This window comes from Tympanuchus pallidicinctus, unplaced genomic scaffold (assembly GCF_026119805.1).
Source record: "Tympanuchus pallidicinctus isolate F22 unplaced genomic scaffold, pur_lepc_1.0 scaffold7, whole genome shotgun sequence".
NCBI lineage: Eukaryota > Metazoa > Chordata > Aves > Galliformes > Phasianidae > Tympanuchus > Tympanuchus pallidicinctus.
The window spans coordinates 1,452,627-1,476,261 of NW_026294791.1; the positions used below are offsets into that span (position 1 = coordinate 1,452,627).

Here is a 23,635-nt window from a genome sequence, read left to right on the forward strand (position 1 = left end):
ATCAAAAAGCCTTTTGCCTACTTAGCTCCAGCTATCCCTGTTTAAGGACCAGAATTCATCACACTTCTTTGCATGCTGGCAACTTCCATTGCCAAATCCAGCCTCAGAAACCCAGCCCCAGCCCCTTCTGTGGCTTCAACCACAATCTCACCAGCCTTTTCCCCAAAGCATTCTTCCCTGTTGCTGCCAGTTCTTACAGAAAGGAGCAGTCAACTGACCCTAATTTCAGTGACACGCTACGCCAGCACTTGCACACAGAACAAAAAGAAATGACAAGTGGACTCCTGGCAGACCTCACCTGTTTTCCAATGCTTTTTTATGCTGTGTTGTATCAAACTCTCAGGTACTTTCGCTCCACCAAAATCCACCCTGACCTCTCAGAAATTAACAGCAACTCCATATCATCCCCGTGCCATCCTGGCCACACACCACACACCCAGTCCATCCCCTTGGGCTGTCCCAGTGCCCATCACAAGCCACTTGCTTGGGGAAGCACCAGCTCTTAACCTTGCTCTCAAGACTTTGATGATTCACCAGTAAATGTTTTATGGGGCTTTATAACTCCATCCCAAACAAACTTCCTTTTCCAGCATCACACAGCTCACTCTATGCAGTACCAACAGAGGAGTGAACGGCACTGACCTGCGCTTGGGCTGTGGAGGCTTTGCATCATTTAGGGGAAACACACAAACAAAACTTATCACATAGAAAGACAAGGGAAACACAGAAAGACAAGGGAAAAGCTACATGGGACTTTTCTGGACCTTCTACCCCTGACTTAACATCAACATGCACAAAGCGTGTTGTTACAGGCACAAACAGGAAAAAAAAGTCAAACTCAGAGCAGACACGTGGACTTGCAAAACCACACTTTTTAAGCATCTGAATAGCCACAGATCTAATCCATCGTGATCCCCTAATCTGTCTCCCATCACTGACAGAGATGCCAGATGCTTCAACAGAAGCTCAAGAAATTCCGCTGCTGGCAGACAGGATAAGCTGCTCTCATGGGAAGTTCCCTCTGAGCCTCACATCCCAGGGACTGGCTTAAGCTACAAAGGACAGACATTTACATCTTTTCTAAAGCCCCACATTTGTCTCTTTAGTATTTGCAAAGTTTCGTGCACTTCTGGATACTCCTGCCATTGACAGAAATTGTTTTGGATGCAGTCAGCTCCGTGCTTCCAGAACGCTCTGGCAAACAGTCCTTCAATCTAATTACGTATCTCAGAAAAACAAACCAATGCGACTGCATGCCTGCTTGTTCCTGCGTGATAAGGAGGAAGGTTCTTGGCCTATCTTCTCTATAGCACCCATCTGCCCTAAGGCACTGCCCTGTGGAAGAGATCATAGAACCACAGCATGGCCTGGGTTGCAAAGGAGCACAACGCTCATCAGTTCCAACCCCTGCTGTGTGCAGGTCACCAACCAGCAGCCCAGGCTGCCCAGAGCCACATCCAGCCTGGCCTTGAATGCCTGCAGGGATGGGGCATCCACAGCCTCCTTGGGCAGCCTGTGCCACTGCCTCACCACCCTGTGTGTGGATATCCTCATGACCAGCCTGACTGCACAAAGGGCTGCAGAAGAGCAGAACCACGGGACTGCACAGCCACAGCAACAGCTCTAAGAGGGAAAGAGAAACAGGCCTTGCGGGCATATTTTTAGCAAGAAAAGAGATGCTATCAATTCAATCTTTTTTTTATGTTAAACAAGCTTTCAGAGTTGGAAAATGTTTTCATAATTAAGGAGCGCAGTTAAAATGTTTTACCTACAACAGCTAAATAACCATTCCTCCACACTGCCTGAAACCAAAACATTCCAGCAGCAAGAACCTGAAAGTGAAGCTGACAAATTATTTCAACTCTTTAAAGCAAGAGAAATACAGAAAAAATAATAAAAACCATCACAACACGGAGCGTGAGTAATACCATCAGATTAATATCCCTGTGCTTTAGGAGCAATATTTAATGTACGCAGACACATTTGTTTGCTTTCAAGTTTAGGGGAGTTCTTTCCCATCATCAGTTCTACGCCTTTCTAATAGTTTTTCCATCTGCTGGGGCTATATTTATCCCACTGTCATCATTGTACAGTTTCATTTACTGATGGAGCTGGTGCGAAGACTTGCACGCTTTATTTTCTGCGCAATGGACACTTAATTTAAACAAATAAAGGCAACTCTACACTCCATTTTGTTATTATTTTTTCTCCACGCATGGAAAGCATCAGATCCATGCCATGTATTTATCCAACACCTGAAATCACGAGCACATCACACACAGAAGAACAGCTGACAAACCCTGCTCGTGCTGCAGGAGCACGGGAAGCTGCACATCACAGAACAGAAGTCAAACTAAGGAACAAAGTTAATTGTTCCCTTCCGGGCACTGATCGCCCGCTGCCTGTTCCACACATGAGCACAGCATTAGGGAAGTGGCACGAAAGTGAGTTCCATCTGTGTCTCTGGATGCTGAGGCTGCTTCCCAATACAGCACAGCTGCTGAGCACATTTTGTACATAATGCCCCAAACCAGATGCATTTCAGTGCAGGTCAGCAAGACTCAAGTTCCTGGAGGTAATAAATACACACTTATAATAAGCACACACTGTGCTATTACAGAGAAACCAGAGGAGCTACAGCCATATCTTGTGCTGCATCAATAACTCCAGGCCGGGTTTGTTTGATAAAACAAGTCATCCCAACCAGGTAAGTTATCAGCACTACAACCTGCCACAGAAGGATGGATTTTACAACTCCATGCAGAGTTCCCACATTAAATATGGAAGACAGTTGATTGCAGTAACGTTAAAGTAAGACTGCTGCTCACAGGGATGATTAGACAGCCAACCTGTTAAAGCTTCCTGAGAGATAAGACAGACTCCTGAGTATCAGATAAGGAGGGGCTGGAGCTGGAGCTCAGTGCTGGGAAGCACCAAGCTGAGGGGCAGCGAGGTGGAGTGGGCACAGCAAGAAAGCAGGCTGCATCTGCAGCACCCTGGTTGCTACCAGAGTGAGGAAAGGGTCCTACCTGCAAATATTCATACAGCATGGAACCAGGATTTGGTGAACCACCACATCCCCCAACACAGCAGCCTGAGCTTGAGTTCTTGTACCTGGCTGCAGATTCAACCTCAGCACGGTTTTGGAAGCAGCAGCCAAGCAGGGCCGAACCTCATATTTTAGCTCAGCCTCAGATTTAAATATTACATTAAAACCGTTTACTGGGATCTCAGGCGTCCAAGGTGGGAGTAGAACAAGACAGAGGTGTGACTGGGAGTACCTGAGCAGGCACGTGGTAACACATCAATAAATCACGAACATAAATCAGACACGAGAAACAAACAGATAATTACTGCAAATAATCTGCTGCATGCAGCCAGCGTGCTTCATAGCGGGCGAGGAAAGCGCTCTCTGTACTAAAGAGCTTAGGTTTCAGCTGAGCTATAAACCAGAGATTTGTCCACAATCCGGCCACCAGCTCTGCACGAGGGTCTGTCTCAGAGCAGCACAACAGCCCTCTGTTCAGCTCCATCTAAAGCCGCACATGCCGTTCCCCAGCTCGTTCACTGCTGCTTTCCCCGGAGCATTTCAGAGGGAAACAGAATGCCTCACAGCACAAATCCTGCTAAGGTAGCACACGGATCTACCAGGAATTCTCCCCTCAGCACTGGGGACCTCATGGGATGCTCTTTTCTCACTTCCGTGGTGCCATTCCTTCCGAGGCCTCTGCTGAGGGCCGCGTGCTTCCAGGGCTGCCTTCCTTCCTCACCCCTCAACACGGGGATGGAGGCAGCTCACCCCGGCTCCCCGCTATGGGGGAACACCAAACTTCCCCATCCATCCTCATCGAGCTAAGAAAGGGAAACCGGAACAACAAAGCGCCTCAAACCACACGTGAACGAATGTGATGCGTGGAACCCAGAAGGGAAAACACCACAGAGAAATCCATGCGAGGGGGGCTGACCTGGGAAAAGGCCACAAGGAGCCACTGGTTGCTTTGGGCACACAGCGCACGGCTGGCCTGGCTGTGTCCCATGTCTGTGTGTCCCATGTCTGTGTGTCCCGTGTCCTTCTATCCCATGTCCGTGTGTCCCATGTCCGTGTGTCCTGTGTCTTTCTATCCCATGTCCGTGTGTCCCGTGTGTCCCTCAGCCTCAGACCACTGTGATGGGACAGCCCTGACGTTCCCTCTGCTTCACATCATCCAAAATAAAACGAGTAACCCCAATAAAAAAACAGATACGGATATTTACGTATTTACAAAGGAAAACCTTTTTTTCTTTCCCCCCTCCGCTACCCCCCGAGAAAAACCCATCCATTCCTATCACCGCACGACTCCACACGCAGAACTCTCCCGGCCCCGCAGCTCCGTACCCACCTGCCCACGGCGGAGCTCCGCCCGCAGCCCCGCGCTGCGGCAGCCCCCGCTCAGCCCGGCCGCCCGCTCCGGCAGAGCCCCGGGAAGCCGCTCACCTCCGCCGTTACCTCCGCCGTTTCCCCGCGTCGTCTCCTCAGCTCCGCCGCGGGGTTCAGCGCGCTGCTCGGCTGGCTATCCGCGGCCGGCAACGGCAGCCAGCGCGGCCGCCACCTGCCAGGGCAGCGCCGGCAGCTCGGCTCCGCACCGCTCGGCTCGGCTCCGCTCCCCCCCCAGCCGGCCGCGGGCTGCCGGGAGGGAGCGGCGCGTCCCCCGCGGGCGCAGGGCGGGCTCACTTCGGCAGGCGCTCCGCAACGGGCGGGAAAGAGGGAGGGGCGAGCGCCGCCCGTGAGGAGAGCGGCGGTGCCCGCGGAGCCCGCGCTGCGCCTCGGCCCCTCGCGGCTGTGTGAGGCCGCGGCTCGGCGCCGCGTTCGGTCCCGGCTTCCCGCTCTCAGAAAGGCAGCGAGGCCCTGGAGCGTCCGGAGGGGGGCGGCGACGCTGCGAGGTGCAGAATCTGGCATCTGGTTCGAGGCGGCCCCCGTTACAAACCGGGGCGTGGAAGGGTCGGGAGCAGCCCGCCGTGTGCCTTCACGGCTCACACAGCCGGCCGGCCCTGGGCTGCATCGACGCTGGACCTGGTGATCTGGAGGCTCTTTTCCGACCTGAGCAGTTCTGTGATTCTCAAAGCGGCGTGGCCAGCAGGTCAGGGAGGTGACCTGCACCTCTGCTTAGATGTGGAGCCCTCGGTACAGGAGGGACACGGGGCTGTTGGAGCGATCCAGAATAGGGTGACAAAAATGATCCCGGGGATGGAACGCCTCTCCTGTGGGACAGGCTGAGAGCTGGGGCTGTTCAGCCTGGAGAAGAGAGGGCTGTGAGGTGACCTGATGGTGGCCTGTCAGTATCTAAAGGGGAGCTACAGGAAAGGAGGGGACAAACTGATGGTGGGGTCTGTGGCGACGGGACAAGGGGAAATGGCTTCAGGCTCAGGGAGGTTGGATTTAGGTTAGATATAAGGAAAAAATCTTTTTCAGTGAGGTGGTGAGGCACTGGAACAGGCTGCCAGAGATGTGATTAATGCCCTGTCCATGGAAGGCTTTCAAGGCCAGGCTGGATCAGGCCCTGGGCATCCTGACCCAGCTGTGGTGTGCCTGTGCACTGCAGGGCAGTTGGACTTGATGGCCCTCAGAGGTCCCTTCCAGCTCTAAGGATTCTAGCGTTCTGTGATCTGGAGCAGAGGAGGCTCAGGAGAGACCTCATTTCTCCTCACAGCTCCTGGCAGGAGGTTGGGGTGAGAGGGGATCAGCCTCTGCTCCCAGGGAGCAGCAATGGGATGAGAGGAGACGGCTCACGCTGTGCAGGGCAGGGCAGGCTGGGTGCTGGGGGACATCTCTGCTCCAAAGAGCGCTCAGCACCACACAGCCGCCCAGGGGTGGGGGGTCAGCATCCCTGGGGGTGTTCAGAGCTGTGGGGAGGTGGCACTGAGGGACGTGGGCAGTGGGAACAGGGGGTAGGATGGGGTGGGGTTATGGCTTGAAGGCTTTTCCAAACTGAGTGATTCTGTGGTTCTAGGACACGTGGCCTTCAGAACCCCAGCTCTTGGCTCCTGGCAAGGCAAAAGACATGGTGACATGGCAGCATGGCAGTGGCATCACAGTGACGTGGCAGCAGCAGGACGTCCCCTTGGAGGTACGCACAGCTCAACAAAACACCACCCCGGGGCAGCAAACAGTGCAGCTTGCCTTCAGGGTGCAGCCGTGCAACAGGGCTGGTCACTGTACCCCACACATCTATGATGTGGAGGCTTGGAAGAAGTCATTTCATGTGGGCTGGCTACAGCAGGAATGTGTGTTTGATCTTAGCAGTGTTGCTAGGTCTCTGGATGTTTGAGGTCTTCATCAAAGGCCTGGCTTCCAAAGTAATCTAATGTCAGTTAATTCACATTTTGAAAAGAGTAATTTTCTTGCCTTCATAGTTGAGGAGTAATATTTAACAGTCTTAAAGGAGCAGCTCCAACTCCCCAAAACCTCAGAATCCAGAATACAAAAATGAAATGCATTCATTGTAAAACCTTTTGAATTACAAGTTAAATTCACTATTTGTAGAGGACACAGACCCTTAAATTCAGAGACTGCAGTCTCTGAAATCTGAACAGAAAGCTGCTGTTTAATTCGTGCTCGAGGACTATCTCATCACCCAGTGTCCCACTGATTCAGGGCAGACTGCACCAGATCTTGATAAACCAGCCTTTATGCAGTGCAGTGCAAGAGAACAATATTGAATGAAAGTTTTGTACCACAATCATAAGGGGGAGTCGGAGGGGGGGAAGAGACTGCATGAGGAGCTATTCATTGCCTTGTGGTGAAATGAAGAGTTAATAACCACTTGTTAGATTTCCATAAAATACCCTTATATAGCTTTTAGCACGCACAAGATGAGTTGCAGCAAAAAATTCATTTTTTCACTCTTCTTCTTTCTTGAAATTTATTTCTGTACATCTAATATATATAAAAAAGAAAGTGTAAGACTGCTGATAGGTGTCATTCAAATGATGATTCAGGTATGTGCTGCATTTCCTTCATTACTTCACATCACAAACAAGATTGCAGAGACGGGCAGCCACCATGCTGGAATGGCAGGATTTTTAAAGCAACTGTAAAGCATTTCTCTGGAATCGTTTCACACCTTTACAGTTTATCATCTCATCCTTTCCTTTGCCAATAAAATACTGTTCTCAACATTTCCTAGCCTGTCAGGGCTGCAGCCTCATAAAAGAAAGATTGGCACCACTTTATCTGGGACAGCTCTTCCTGATGTGCCCAAAGCAGCCTGTGTGGCAGTGCGTGCAGCAGCTCTGCTTGAGACCGAGCTGTTGGTGTGAAAGCCCTGGGGTGGCTTACAGCCACGTGCACAGCCCCACATGGATGGACACAGACCCTACAGCAGGGAAAACCTCTGCAGTTTTCAGAAGGAATAAGGCATACAAGCCCCAACTGCCTCCCAAAAGCCAAGCTAAGCCAGCGTCAGATCTGATCTAACCTGCCGTGCAGCGTAAGCCACTGCATCTCACCAGCTTCCTCCTGCTCAGAATTGTGCATTTGACCAAAGCATATCCCCCAAAGTCACCCAGCCTGGGTCAGAAGATTGGACATCAGAGAAGCCACCACTCAGCAGGCTGTTCCACTGGCTGCTCACTAACAACGACAAAATGCACGCTTAATGCACTGATTTGAACTTCTCTGACTTCAGCCTTCAAGCAGTGCTTCTTATTTTGCCCTTCCCTGCTGAACCAACAACTCTTTTGTAGTATTTAACATGCTAATCAAGCTATGGTTTAATCCTCTTTCTGATAAAATAAACAGATCAAGCACTTCAAATTCATTATAATGGTGTTCTTCCACTCCTCAGATATGTCTTTTTGTGATTCTTTCCAGGCCTCTCAAAACATGTAAATACCTTTTACAGAATGTGTGCTGCAAGACTATTTGTAGTGTTCTGATAACTGCCTTATCGTTTCCACAAACCACTTTCTCACTCTCACTCCCAGGACCCTACTTGCACACAGAAGGATCACATCAGCCTTCAAATAAAGTTTTTGGCTACACACAGGAGTAGAAGCAAGGTGATTTTTCCCTCTGGATGCTGCCTTGTGCAGAGAGTCACACATAAAAATTCATTTGTGGCAAGAAGTTAAATCTTTGATTGTTGGTTATATAGCGTTTAGGAAAGTCATCTCTAAGTTCTGCTTAACTAAGAAAGCACAGAGCAAATCTAAGTCAGGACAGGACAAGTAAAATAGCTCAAATGGCTGAAAGTCAGCCTTGTCTGCTAGACTACAAGAAAACAGGCATGTTGCTGTCAGGCCCCCACAGCCTTCAGACAGCGGGTAGTGTCTTCTAATTCCCTGGCAACGAGGCACATCAGTAATCCTGATTCAGGGAGTGATCTGCAAACAGCGACACAGACGCAGCGTGCCTCTGGACAGAAGGAGCTGGCCATGGCAGCCATGAGCAGCACACAGAGAGCTGGCCGTTCTCCTGCCTTCACAGATCTCCGGCTTTCTGGCACCCCGTTGGAAACTCAAATGCTGATAGCAAAGGCTGTCGTGAGGAGGATGAAAGTAAGAAATTTCTTAGAGCTCGTGCTGCGATCATATCACAGGCTGTTATTCTCATCTTCCTCTCCAGAATCTGCCAAGTCTACTTGGAGAACACATCCATGGCATGAAGATATTTCGCCGGCCCTGAGTGTCCATGATCTCAGTGGAACAGAATACTGAGAGCTGCAAAGTTTACTGCTGTTCACCAGATACCACTCGTGAACACAAACATGTCATTGTGAGCTCTGAACACCCTACCAGGCTTAAGACTAAGAAATCTGACTGATAGCCTGCCAGCTTTGTGAAAAGTTGAGTATGATTTAGGTAGACCAGTATGATACAGTCGGTGCTTTTTGTTACTCTCTGCAGAATCTAGCTAATCCTCAAACACACATTAGCAGGCAAATCCTGAAGATCCCCCCTGGGCCACGTCATGTCACGCATGCCATGTGCAAGGCCAAACCCTCCCGTTCCTGTGCTGTCCCCCACAGAGCTGCCCAAAGGCCACCTCCCAACACCTCTCTGAATCTGATCTTCACAAATTTAGACCAAGGCGTGGAGATGAGACAGCCTAGGGGCGCCGATGAGGTGATCTTAGTAGGTAGGAGGGAGGCATCTGTTCTCATTCTCCCGTGTCGCTTCATGTTTAAGCTGTAGCCCTGGGATCCCGCTGCCTTCCACGCACAAACTGCCAAGATAATTACTCAGAGGCTTCAGATGCTGTCTGACAGGGGGCATCCACTTCACAGGAATAGGACTCATTTCCTCCACAGCTGGACCCCTCGCTAACAGGGTCCCCTGCTAATCAGTGCCCTGAAATCTGATGATGCACTCGAGTGCAGTGATGTGGAGATGATGCACAACTGGTCAGTTTCGCAGCAAGCCGAGACTATTTCTGGCTGTGGTGCTGCACTGAGCTCACACTTAGCAGGGCCTGAGTAATGCTTTCCGTCATCCGCGGGTGATGACTTACTGTGTCTGCCCCTTTCTGGAGTGGGATGACTTTACTGCAGTTATTCATGCCTTCATCACCCCTCATATGATGCACTTCACAAACTCCAGCTAGCATGCAGGCAGATACATACTAGCATACATTGCAGAACACCTCAGCTGCACCAGGAACCATCCTGGACTGTGCTCTAATTCCTCATAAAACAAAAAATCAAGTGCAGCATCCTCACCTCCTGCTTCGTGCTCAGAGCCTCCCAGGGTGCAGGGCATCACTCTCACCTCCTCTGCTGCTGGTCAATGGAGAGACCTTGTGTTTGTGGTCAGCAGAACTGCCACAGGATCAGTCTGAGGGCATGGGATGAACTGAGGGTAAATGCCATTAAACACCACCACATCCTGCTCCATGAGAAGTGTACGCTTCTCAAGCTTTGCTTCCTTCACAATAAAACACTAGGGTAATATATATGCAAAAGAGGACAGGGGAAAAATCCCATGTACCAAAACAGGATGCTGTTATATCCTTTTTATGCTTTTTTTTTTTTTCTTTCCAATCTGAGGAGGCTATGAGAAAAAAATAAGCTGGCAGATGTTAGTCATTTTGCTTAATGCACTCAGATACCTTGTGATAAATGTGGTGGGAGAGCTCATGTAGAATAGAATAACTGTCTTCAGTGAGGGGCTGTCAAAATAGTAAAAGGAAGATAAGTTTCCTATTAAAATAGAAAGGGAGTAGAAGCAAATGCGCTTTTGAAGGAGGGTGGTTGATATTAGCAATGCTAAAAATGAGGGGAACACAGCCCTCATTTCACTGCCAGAGGAAAAGGGGAAATTTTTCTGTCTCTGAGATGAAATCACTTCCCTTCCCCATCCTTCTAGCTGCCTGGCTGGGGCCGTGCCGTGAGGGCATCACTGGCAGAATGGATTCTGAGCTGCAGTTTCTGCCCTGCTCTGCTCCCAGCAGGCAGCACAGCCCCAGAGCTGCCCCTGCAGGAGCAATCCTTTGTGCCATCCCCAGAATCCCTCCCGAATTCCTCTTCTCAATAAAGGGATGGGCAAGAGATCCCTTGCTAATGCAGCACCAAGAGGAGAAGGGAGCCATTGCCTCCCCCCACAGTGTCATCTCTGTGCCCCCAGTTTGTGCACCACAACGGCTTTGTTGTCTCTGCAAGTCTTCATAGAGGCCTTGGTGCCAGCCAGGGGTACTGGGCTGAAAGCTGATGGGACTGGTAGGAGAATCATAGGGCAGCGTGGAAATGGGAAGGAATACACTGAGTACTGTAAGAGATCAGTGAATTAATTCCTTGGGCATAATTAATGAATGTCTGTGCTCCCATCTCTGCTCTTCCACTGCAGCTGAAATAGGCGAAGGAGCTCTTATATATGTCAAATACAGGGGAATTACATGGGGTGTAGCTGAGGCTGTGTTCCTGTGATCAGACAGTGAAATTGTGCTTCCACGTTTCATAACAGAAGAGTTGTTGCAGAAATCACAGGGAGGTGGCTTATGTTATGCCCTCTCTGGAAAAGCAGAGCATTCCCATCCATTCCATTCCAGAGTCAGCAGCTGCTTCCATGGTGGGGCCAAAAGGCAGCACCCCGAGTGCTGCGCCCAGAGGGCCGGTTTGTGAGGGTTGGGGGACAACCCTGAGCACAGAGGACAGGACAAGGCTGTTCCTTGCAGGCAGGGCGTTCAGAAGGGAAGGAGCTGACGCCATTCAGCGTTCTGCAGCTTCTCTGTGCTCACAGCCATCAGGAGGGCACTGCGCTCCTCTTCCTCCCCCTCAGCCGCCCAGCGTCGGTGAGAGCGCTGTCAGACGTGGAGCTGAATCAGCCCAGCCCTCCGTGAGCATCCAAATCCCTGAGAGGGGAGAATGGAGAGCCAGGGCTGGGGTCACAGCTGCCATGGCAGGGAAACCTGCAGCAGAATCGCTAATCCTCTTGGTGAGGCTCGCTGGCTGCCAGCCTAAACTCCCGGCGCTGATGCATCCAGCCCAGTTTATGGAGCCGTGGGAGGGAGGGCTGCTCTGCTGGCTAGATGGTGATGAATTCTGTGAGAAAATAGCCACAGACATCTTGCATAAGAGACAAGGCTGGAAGGCCCTGGTGTTTCACAAAGGAACCAGCCAAAGATCCATCCAGCACACGGTCCAATCTCAAGCAATACACGTAACACACAAATAATAACGCCCTGACACGAAAGCTGGCATTCTTCATCCACTGGGAAATGGCTGTTGTTGCAAAGTGTCAGTATTCAGCCCCTTCGTGTAATTAAACACTAATATTTTGCCTGGAATAGGGAAACAGGTTTACTTTGGAACAAATCTTATGGGTCAACACTACTATAAAACACAGGACTGAGATATTTATCCATAACAGATACCTTTTTCAACCACAAATTTCAGTGAAACTTCATCCCATTCCCTCGGCGGGACATTCTGTTCCCACATCAATCGTGGAAATCCCCAGTGATGCTGCTTATACAAGCTATTCTCCATAGAAAGGAATGTCTGTGTAAATTACACCTCCAACTTGTCCAGCTCTCAGACCCAGAGGGCACGCTGCTCTAGCTGCTGCCTGGAGCCGTCCCCGGGGCCCTTCCCACCTCAGCTATTCGCAATTCTGCTCACAGAGTATTTTTTCTGGCAGGGTCTTGGCAAAGCACCAACCTGCACTGGATGTATATGCATCCAAATCATCTGTTCTGCATGCCATTTCCTTACAGCCGCCTAGGAGAAACCATTTTAAACCATCAAAAAAAAACCCCAAACCCCAACAAATCGGCTGTTGCACTTTACGGGCTTTGTGTCTGTTCTGATGGGCTCCTCGTTCCTCTCACTGCTCCCCCAGGCAGCTTTCCAAGCCCCAGCCCCTCGGGGCAGCTGTGCCCCGGCCAGATGAGGCTGAGCACTGTGCTGTGGGGTTGTGTCTGCACACAGCTGCAGGCGGCTGCCCCCCGGCTCGGCTGGGAGCTGAGTGCTGCAGGTGGGGGCCCAGGTGGGGCTGCCCAGGGCCGTGGGGACCCGTGGATGCCCTCAGCACCCTGTGCCGGTTCGCTGCGTGATCTGTGCTCTCAGAGTGAGGATGGATGTGCTGGGAAGAGGTGTGTGCCAGCAGACGATGCTTATCAGCAGTGCTGGTGCCCACTGTGTGTTCTCAGTGCTGCTGCTCTGCGAATCATCAGAAGACACGCTGTAACTGACACAGCGCTGGCTGCAGCCCAGGGGCAGCCAGATGCACACTGAGTGCCTGCAGCTTTCACCTACCCCTCACTTCCCTTTCCACCTCTCATAAGTTCTCTCTCCCTGCAAAGCCATTTGCTTTTTTTTTTCCCACCAGTGAAGATGACAAAAGCCACATCAGAGTCACTCTGTCAGATACAGAGGCACGTACAGCAGTGTCATCCCATCTTTCACACTGCCACAAGGAATGAAACCAGCACCTCTGCAGACTTTGGCTTCCTTTTTCTTGTCTTGATCGGGAGGTGTCCAGTTGGACAGATGTCTGTCCGCCAGCCTGTGACACTTCTTTTATCTCAGCAGTCCATCAGGTGTCTGGGTGACACCTTCAGCTCCCAGTGCCCTTTTATCAGTCCTGAGGTACAGACGGCTTCAAATTGCAAATTAAGGGCTACAGTTCCATTTGTACATTGCTGCTTTCTCAAGATAAACCGAGCAGCAAAGTGCACGTGGTCCTTTCTGCTGCCTACCTGTGCTCCTGTGCTTCTTGTGCCTTCCTTCCTCCGAGTGTTCACCTTGACTGATGGCATTTGGTTCTCCAGAGGGATCGTAGCCTTTACAGCAGTGGAACCTTCTGCTTTTCCTCTTCTGGCTCAAACCACATCACCAACAGGGCACAAACCCTCTGCCTTGCTTGCTGCAGCCAGAACACAGCACCCTTTGCCAGCATTCAGTGTTCATTAAGGTGTTTCTCTTTGCTCCTTTCCTGCAGCTCATCCCCAGCTTGTTCTCCACGAGGCGTTCCTGCCTTTGCCAGCCTGCACACGGAGCCACGAGTCTGAGTGCAGCCCCAGCGAGCTCATCTCATGCACAGACACCTGAAGCCCTCAGTGCTGCTCCACCTTCCCCTCGGCACAGCGACCCGGTGAGCAAACACAAGCACACACAGTGGGGCTGTCTGTAGTCGTGTGGCTGCAGAGGACAGCCACACGAGCTGCGGGTTTGATCTGACAGAGGCACGTGGAGGTGATTCTCCTGCACATAAGAGCCTTACAAAGGGAAGGTCTTATCTTCCTCTCTTGTTTGCATCTAGATTTTTCACTGGTGAGATTTAGAAAATCGCTTCCAAAATATGTGCCTAATTCAGTCAAGATTCCACGCACTGCATTTTACCTACAGAAACCAGATCCAATTAAAAGAAAACAAAACCTTCTGTGTTTTAGCCTGGCAGTAGCTGATACAACACAAACAAGGTAGATGGAAACACGATCAAATAAACAACGGCTGCTTAGAGCAGTGAATGCAAAGTGCGCCACGCTGACAGCAGGCAGGACGAGAGGGAGGCTGTGAGCTGGGCGCTGCGTTTAAACCCGGTTCTAATGGCTCGTTTTGTTCACACACGTGACAGCCGAGGAAGCGCTCGCTCTCTGGAGCCCCCTGTGATTTCTGTGCATTCAGCAGCCGCAGAGGAGTGCGAAATCCAGAGCTGCTGGATGATGGCTGGTGGTGATGGCAGGAGGGAGGGCTTCAGCATTGGCTGCCGCAGGTGCGCGGGGGCAAACCTGTTCTTCCCCGTGCCGCCTACAGCATCAAAGCAGAATTCCTCCTTCCTTTGCTCATTACAGCTGAGCAAGCCCAGTGCTCATTTCTGCCCAGCACCACGGCCTTCCCATTTGCCCCAGACATCGCCAATAGTCTGCCTTGTGTTTCTGGCCACCGCCACCCCTTACCGGCCCTTTGAGTGTCTCAAAGCAGCACTCGCTTTGAAATACATCTCCAGGTACGGTGGATGTAGATCCCTGCAAATGCTCACGCGGTTTTAACCTCACTAAAGCACAGACGCAGCAGCGGCTGCCGCAGCTCGATCGCTCCTCGTGGCTCACAGAGCAATCATTGAGAGCCCTGACAGGAAATTGGATGTTAGCGCACAGGGATAAGGACAGGGCTCCTAATTCAACATCGCTTTTCATATCTAACTCATCAGAAGAGGAGCAGAAGGGACCCGCATTTGTCAGACAAAATGCAAATAAAACGTGGCTTATATCCTCAGGGCGCATTTCGAAATCCTATGGGTTGAACACAAACTCAGCAGGCATCCCTCAGGTACCGCTGTAGGAAGTAATCCCTCTGCAGCCATAAAACTCTACATGGGATGCTTTGCTTTAGAAGAGAGTTGTTATTTCCTCAGGAGTGCTGGTGATGTGTCCCCGCTCAGCTCTGGACAAGCGCTGTTTCTCAGCCGCTGTTTTCATGGCTGGAAGCAGAGCGATGGCAAGCAGTGGCAAGCTGTTCTACCAAAACAGCATCAGCACTCTGCAGCTTGCTCCTCACATTAGGCAGGCAGGAGACTAAATAATTATTTCACTGCCAGCTTCTTTAGCCCAGATTTTTAATCATCATTTAAAGCTTAAAGGAGTCTCTGAGTGCTTCCTTCCAGCAGCAGCTCCAGCCTGTGCTGTGTCTCCTGCCCTATGATACGTCTCCCAGCACCGCCTTGCCAGCTCTGATTTGGGAAGAACAAGTCTGTTCCTTGGCTTCCCCATCCCATTCCTTCTCCTTCACAAAGTGCCACAGCTGACAGCCACTCGTTTCAATACTGAAATGAGTTTCTCTGCTGAGAAGCAGCTTTGTAAAAGTAACACCAGAAAGTTTTTGTGTTTGTTAACTGGCGTAAAGTCACAGAATCATAGAACCGCTCAGGTTGGAGAAGCCCTCTCAGCTTCCCCAGCCCACCCCCCCATGCCCACTGCCCACATCCCTCAGTGCCACATCCCCACGGCTCAGGAACACCCCCAGGGACGGTGATCCCCCACCCCCTGGGCAGATGTGCAGTGCTGACCACTGTCCTTATGCTCAGATTTAAATAGATGAATGGTTTTAAAAACAGCTTTCAGGGATAGGAATTGAGCCTTGTTTGCACTCAGAAGCGACCTGCCTGTGACTGAGCATTGCTGCTGGTGACAACTTCACAACCCGGCGTGCTGCTCCACCCTCAGCTCGCTGCCCAACGCTTCCAGCAGCACTGGAGCCCCCAGCAGCCCCTCCCTCCACCTCCCTTCAGCTCTGGCTTTCCCACCCCCTCCCCAGCAGCAGAGCACTGCATATTTCATGAACCACAGGGACTGATCTGCAGATTTCCTAGTGAGAGTTTCTCAGTGCCTTGCCCCGCTTTGCCACTGACAGCTCTTGCAGAAGCTCCTGATGAGTACTAATTAATTAGGATCTCACACGGACAATTCCCTTTTTTTTTGTTTTTAATGGCGCCCGCCAAAACCAAGCAGGAGCAGGGCGAGGTGGGCCCAAAGGTCCCCTCCAACCCAAAGCATTCTGTGGTTCTGTGGGAGCAGGGGGTGCGAGGTCAGGCACATGGAACCGGGGCTCTGCCAGCACACAGCAGAGAGATCTCTGCACATCGGGCCCTATGATTGCACTGCAGATGGACAAAATTAACTCCTGTTGCTGGGAGAGAACAGGATGGAGGATGGAGTAGAAACCTGCATTTTAATGAGGTCTTCTGCAACAGGGAATGCAGGAAGTGGAATATCCACAGCAGAAGCACACCCTGGGTAACGGTTGGAAAAACACACTGTTCCATTTTGGATTTATAAATCTAACAGGTTTCTCGAGCTGAGGGCAGCCCACCTGCATCCCACCTGCATCCCACCTGCACCCTGCCTGCATCCCACCTGCACCCTGCCTGCACCCCACCTGCACCCCACCTGCACCCCGCCTGCACCCCACCTGCACCCCACCTGCATCCCACCTGCACCCTGCCTGCACCCCACCTGCATCCCACCTGCACCCCGCCTGCACCCTGCCCGCACCCCGCCTGCACCCCACCTGCACCCCACCTGCATCCCACCTACACCCTGCCTGCACCCTGCCTGCACCCCGCCTGCACCCCACCTGCACCCTGCCACCACGGTGCTGCACATTGGAGCTGCTGCATGCGCCCAGCCCTGGGCCCTGGCTCTCCTTTGGTCACAGAACACTCACAGTCAGAAGGAAAAAGCTTTTATAATCAGCAGATGTGATTCACCGCCAGATAATGCTTTTAGCTGTCAGGTTGCTCTGGGACAGGGGTGTTTCATTCACTCTCTTCACCCTCATCCTGCATAGGGCAGGAGTTCCCAATGCTACAGGGCTCCTTCCTCTGTCCCAAACCATCCTCAGCTGTGACCGCAGGGTAGGGGTGAAGCCGTGACACAAAGTCACATCCCGCACTGCAGCTCTGCCCTCCCCATGTCCCATCCCAGCGAGCTGCAAGGCGCTGCTCCACGCAGTTTCCCAGTGTGAGTAACAGCTTGGGGCCAACGTTCCCCCCAGGGCGCTGCGGGCAGGGCAGGACGGGCCGGCACACTGCGTGCAGTCAGCCAGACCCCCACTCAATGTGGCACCAACCACGAACATCCTTGTGACACTGGTAGAAGGCCTTGTTTCGGTTTCAGCTGGAAACTATCACTGTAAATGATCACAGGATCACAGAATGATTGATGTTCCAGAAGCGAAAGCGCCGGCAGTGAAAGCTGCATTCAGAAATTAGTTTGCAGTTTATGCAAGCGGAAAAGAAAAACACGGGGCCTGTTTTACACAAACTGGGAGAACTGAGGCTGGTGAGACGGAGTGTGACTCAAACTGCAGCTGTGCAAAATGGGAACCCATTCCTCGCTGCTTCACACATCGATCGCGCTAAAAATGGTGTTTAATTATGGCTGCAAACGACCTGTAAAAGGAATGGCAACACGCTCCATTCATTTTCTTAGATAAATGAACTATACTGCTGAATGCTCTTCAAAATTAATTTGCAAGAGGTGAATGTTGGACTTAATATGTACTCCTGAAGCTGCGCGTGGCTCCTCCTAATTGCTTTTCCTGCTGAAACTGAAAAGGCCTTTCCTTGCCATGGAACCATGGCAAAAAAGTGTAGAGGAAAAAGCTGCACAGTGCCCATTTGCTGGCAGTGGTACACGAGAGGAACTGACACAGAATTCTTTGCAGCAGAGGCAGAGGTGGATCGGGAGGAGCCCAGCTGCCCCAGGAGCAGCCATCTCACAACATGCCTGAGCGCAGGCAGCTGCTGCTGCTGTCACAACCTGCAATGGACAGATGGGATTCTGCTCCTGCATGAAGTGAGTGCATTCACTGCCCTGCGAAAACGGGAGGGTGCTGCACACAGAATAAAATCCCTGCAATCTGATGTGGCACAGGAGGCGCTTGGCTCTGTTAAACAAAAGCTGACCTGAAGCTGAGAGTAACGGTGAGAAAAAGCTGCCCCAGCTCTGCCCAGCTTCCCAAACTCTCTCTGTCTGAGGCTCCCCAGGCAGCACAGGGGTAGCAGATGAGGGGTGCAGGACGTGTGGCTTCAGGCTGGACATGATTGGGAAGGAAGGCTGAGAGTAGCAAAGGCCCCTTTGGTGGAGGGGGAATGCCAGAGGCAGCTTTACAAACAGACACACACTGCTGTGCTCAGGGCCCTGCCTCACCTGCACCATGGGAGCACAGGGACTGGAGGCATAGCCTGAAATTGCTTTAGGAAAGGCACCTGGGGTTAATTTGCTTGTTCATACACTAATTATACATCCCATGTTTTCTTTTCCTGACATACCATAACACTTTGGCTTTTTATGGAGCACCACTTGCTCTGGCCATCAGGAAATCAAGTGACACGGATGGCAGTGAGGCATCCAGGACAGGCTGGGCTCCCAGAGATAGAAATCCCTGGGCAGCTCCTACTGCTATCCCCTCCCCTCTGTGCAGAGAGCACCTTCTGCCTCCAGCTCTGAGCCACACCAGCACTGCACAGGGGGGACAGGATCTTCTGCCTTCCCCGGTGCCCATCCCAGGAAAGCCCCCAGGGCTCACCCCATGAACTGCTACCTTGCCAAGATCTGTTCCTGGCCTTGGTTAGTGGATGAGCACAGGATGAGCGCTTGCTAACAGTGGTCAATGATAAAATCAATGTAAATTTCTATTTCTCAAGAAAGATGTTCAAACACAACCAGGAAACTTTGCAGGAAGTGAAATTAGAAGGACTCAAAGCTTGGGATGAACCATGGCTTTATTATTCTGGTCTACAGCGAGCTGCACTGCACTGCTCACTTCCCAGCTGAGAGAGCAGCAGCAGGCAGGGAAGTGTTCCTCCAGGCAGAGGGGGCATGGCTGTACTGCAGCAGCAGTGACAAAACTGTCTCTCAAGTAATCCCAGTGCCTTCCCATCCCTGGTAGAGCAGAGCAGGTGGCTGAAGCACAAAAATCTGGGTCGTCTACCCAAAATTCAGCTGCAGCACAAAGAATCCCTGCGGAGTGGAGGGGAGGGAGGAGGGCAGAAGAGCTCTGCCCATCTCATGGCCTCACCAGGTGCCAAAGCTGCAGGGCAGAGCACAGAGCAGAGCCCACACGCAGGGCAGTGCACAGCTCGCTCCCAGCATGTTGAGGCTGTGCCACATCAGGTTCACCAGCAGCAGGGAATTTCTTCCTTCAGGTGCATTCTAAGGTTAGCATCCTGCTGGCTGCTAACCGCAGCTTTGTGTCACTCTTGCTGCCACCTTCCGGAGCGCAGCTCGTTCCAGCTGAGCAGCCACAAGTCAGCCTTTGTGACACCTGCCACAGGGCCGCTGCAGCCTGCAGCCTCCTTTTCAAGACTTGAGGCTTTTCCTTCAGTCCTGCTTCCAAGCAGTAAGGAGCTCTGGTCAGCTGCCTCCTACACAGTGTGCTTTTTGCAGCAGTACCTTACGTTTGTCACATTCAGCACCCAGTAAGAGCCAAATGAGCAGCTGGTTTGAGAAGGAGCAGCAGGGGCTTTCTGCAAATATGTCCTTGCTTTGGTCCCTTTTGCTCCACAGGATTTCCTATCACTAACACATGGTCACGCTTCTACTATTTATTGTTGTTGATGAATTTTGCCCTTTTGTTTTTCATTGCCTAAGTGAGTTTCACGTAAATTTAGCTTTGGAATACACAATATTTTCATCTGTCACAGCTTTCCAAAATAGTTCTTTGAAAAAGTATGTATACAAAAATATTTCCCAACTATGAAGTAGAAAAAATAGATTTGGCTTGCGAACCTGCGGCTTTGTTTACCTGCGTATCCCAGAAGGTGCCACTGGGATGCAGGACCTGATCCTCCTCACAGCTGAAGCCCTTTGGCTGAGCTCAGCAGGGCTCCTGGGGACAACCTGACTTCCTCACATCCACACAGACAGGCGAGCTCGCTGCAGATAAAACACAGGATTTCTGGATCAAGTTACTGCCATTTCTGCTGGGGGTTCTTATGGAATAGGTTTGGAAGAAGTGTTAGCTCTACTGCAATACCATTCGTACCAGAATCTTGTGTTCATCATCAATAATATGGTTATTTCATTTCCAGGCACTCCACGTTAGCCAGGTAACACCTCACAGTGATGGGGCCACAGGAATTTTAATTCCCCTCCTCTTCGTGCAGCCCTCAGCCACAGGAACAGCCGCCTCTCCTTTATACACAGTGGCTGTTCAGCACACGCCTCCAACCTCACAGCCCCTCTTACAGCTCTTTGATGCTTCTGCTTTAAAAGAGATTTTACTTTAAAAGAGACAACAGGAGAACAGCCACAAGTTTGCCTCCATTGGTCACAGCCTTCCTTCCAATAACTGAACTGCAGGTCTCTGACTGCTCTTTCATTTGGGCCATCTGCGTATCTGCAGGCTCCATTCACTGCAGAACATCAGGGTGTGAGGGGGCCTCACAACCCTCCGTGGTGCTGTGCTTGGCACACTTGTTTCCTACCCGTGGCTCAGGTGCACATCAGTGCCCCATAACCAAGCAGTACAAGAGTCTGGTGGCTGCAGCACATCCTGATGGGCTCAGCCTGCTGCATTCAACCCTAACCCATCCCCTGTGACACACCAAGTATGAGTTTCTCTCCCAAACAAGATCTGAGCACGTTCCGCATCATCTCCTCGCTAACACTGTGGATGAGGTCTCTCTGTCTTGGGCTCCCCACACAACACCTGGAACAAGAGCAAGCTCACTCAAGGTCTGCCAAAGAGATACTTTACTCCTGAATGGAGAGACACATACTTGGGTCTGCATGGCCAATAGAAAACCTTTGAATATATTTATACATAAATTATATTTTAAAAGGCTCCACATTTGAAAGTTAGGCCAAGAAGGAGAATTTCTTCCTACTAAAATCCTGTCACTCAAGCACAGGATCAGCTACCCAGCCTTCCTAAAAGAAGTGAAGAGAGGGAAAAACAGGGCACATACCTACATTTAGAAAGCCATAAAGAGCATCAGATTAAGGCGTGAGGGCTTAACAGCTGTTCTCTGTGGTCTCTTGCACCTTGGCAGCAGTCATCCGAAACTGGGGCACGTATGGCACAATGGCTTTAATGCTGCTCTGGAGAAACACATTTAAATTAGGAGGTGCATTCTGAAGAAACCCCACGCCTCTGAGCAGATCAGCTGTATGGAAATGGCACATCAGTCTGGAACTTTCCGTTAAAAAAATGTCGCTTTCTCTTTTGTCCAGTGATGTTACCCCCAGGTAACAGAGACCTCGCTCGGGACTCCCTCCATCTGTGAAAGCATCATCCTGATCTGAAGGCTCTGAAAATCCCTCTGAAGAGATAAGGGAAAGGGTCTTGCAGGGCCGGCTGCCAGGCTGCTCAGGCAGCAGGAGGAACTCCTCATTTCCCAGCTCCCAGGAGCGACCTGAGCAAGCACCTGCAGCCAAGGGTTCTTCAGCTAGCAAACACCTATCAAAACCACTTCTGGGATTCTTCTTCTGTTCGTAAAGCCCACCTGATCCAGAGTTACTGATAACAGTGGCGTATTTAACGTTGGACTGACTTGTTTCTGCAGTGATCGGGGCACTGGGGGGGCACTCCGGGAAGCTGCGACCACTGAAATGGCTGCTGGGACACGCGGAGTCGTGCTCAGAGTCTGCAGGTTTTGTGAACGTGGAACCAACTGCTAAGAAATCTTGCGTATCGTCTTGTTTCAAAGCTTCAATAACACTGATGTCTTCCAGCACTATTTCTGGTTCCAGAAGAAGAGGCTCAAATGACATTGCTTCAGGGTGCTTGACAAAAAGATGCTCAAACGTTTCAGGCTGGAAGAAAAGAAACAGCTTAAATGTTCATCTGCTGCTTAACAGCTCTACTGCAGCACGAAGCAACAGATTTCACGAATCACAGGCAAAATCCCCCGCTTTAGTAAGAGCACATCACTGACAGTCCCTCAGACAGACCTCCTCCTTCTTCATGCATGGCTGTTGAGGAAAGCTGGGGAGAGTCAAAGCATGGGCTGCACCAGAGCAGCAGGGCAGCAGCCACTGAGGCTGAAACACAGCAGCAGAGCAGCCCCGTTTGCCTCAGGGTTAATAAATGTGCTTTGTAAGACAAAGGCCTTGTGCCCTTAGATTTTCTTGACTTTTCATTTTGATTACTGAAACAGTCTGAGATCACAGATGTGCCAACTAAAATAACTTCTGCAGCTAGGGCTGGATTATCTAGGGTCAAATTTGGGCTTTCTGTAGTGTTCTGAGAGCATTCCCATCTGAGTGCCAGCTGTACATCTGAACTGCACAAAGAGAAACATTTATTGTGGAGGAATGTACACTTCCCTACTCCCTAATATACACACATATAACACAGAGCAGCACAAACTGAACAAAATGGGAACTTCCAGCTACAAAGGAGAATTCGCTTGAGAAAAAGATATATTTCCTAAGGAATTCAAGACAAAACAAACAAATAAAAACAGATTTCATGTGCATTAATAAACCGTATTTTATAGCAGGAGAGCTGCCAGCACAGCAAGGAACGTGTCAAAATACTCAGAGCTCTCTGCAGAGATGGACCAGAGAGCAGCAACTCGCACGGCTGGGGCTGCTGCCCCCCCATGGCACAGCCTGCCAGCAGCGCCTGCCCTCACTGCTGCCCTCCAGCTGCCCCTGCCCTGAACAGACACTTCATTGACTCAGCAAATAACGTGATCTTGCCCGATTTTGTCACACGTGTAGACTCAGTCCTGCAAGCCTTCACTTTTTGCCTATCTTAAAGTGCGATTTTAATCCCTTGCTACAATCAGCAATAAAATTGTGATAAAACAAGACTCCATAAATGCAGTTCAGGAGCACCAAGTAACAGCGTCCAGTGTTGAACACCCAAAGTAACGGTCTGATGTTGACTGAAGGACTTAATATTGGTATATGCCAAGACAAAAGAAGAGTTCTACATCAAAGGCCTTCAGAAAGACGCCAGAATTTTCCAGCAGTGGCACATGGGCTGTTTATGTAGTCAGTGGTTATTGTAGCTAAGCAAGAACACCATCCTGTGCTGTACATTGCTTTCTCTAGTGGAAATTGCACACACACATCCAAGTGCAGAACGAGGCTCTGGCCACACTGCTGCAAGGAATGTTTCAGCCTCAGATATCATGAAATGAGCAGGAGATGAGCGTGCCCACCTGAGGCCAGGCCCCGTGCACTTCACTCTAAGCAGTATCTTGCAGTCAGACTGAGAGCGGTGCGAAGGAGGCGTGCTTTCTACTGCAGAATGAGCTGTCAAACATCATGTCCAACAGCAACTTCTTGCATACTTGTATGCATCATTTCCTTCCCGTTAATTATGGAGCAAGGGATATGAATATGGAACAGGAATGACTTCACCCTCCCTGGTTAAAACATCGCCAGCTTCATTTCAGCTCCACCAGTCGAGTAAGGAGAATCATTTCCAGTGTCCCAAACCCAACATCCACCTGAGATAGTGAGCATTGCCACAAGTTCCTCTCGTAATAAATGCAAAGATTAAACAGACAAAACACAGGTGTGTGGCTGCAACTGATCCTCCTGGCACTTTGCTCTTGTTTTCTCATAGAACCCAACCCTTCCCAGGGTGCAGCCATGGAGGCAGACGTGTCAGACTGCTCTGGGACCTAACAGCCTGTGTAAAGAAGACACGCTGAGCCCTGCAGAGCAAGGCAGAGGCACAGGGACTGCTGCTACGAGGCT

General features: G+C 50.9%; 2 protein-coding genes across 4 annotated transcripts in view; both read right to left on the reverse strand.

Annotated features, from left to right (window-relative positions):
- PDE4B (phosphodiesterase 4B) overlaps positions 1-4,660 on the reverse strand; it is a 147,226-nt gene extending 142,566 nt beyond the window's left edge. Inside the window, exon 1 of one of the 2 annotated variants that reach the window (XM_052666867.1) lies at positions 4,475-4,660. The gene's annotated coding sequence lies outside the window, so the exon portion shown is untranslated. Of the gene's footprint in view, positions 1-4,379; positions 4,397-4,474 lie in introns of those variants that run through there. The other variant, XM_052666869.1, reaches the window with a different exon arrangement.
- Positions 4,661-18,681: 14,021 nt separating this feature from the next.
- LEPR (leptin receptor) overlaps positions 18,682-23,635 on the reverse strand; it is a 28,571-nt gene continuing 23,617 nt past the window's right edge. For both annotated transcript variants that reach the window (XM_052666845.1, XM_052666846.1), the window contains one exon: positions 18,682-21,733. In XM_052666845.1, the coding sequence (XP_052522805.1) occupies positions 20,933-21,733 (801 nt within the window). In that variant the 3' untranslated portion in view covers positions 18,682-20,932. The remainder of the gene's footprint in view (positions 21,734-23,635) is intronic.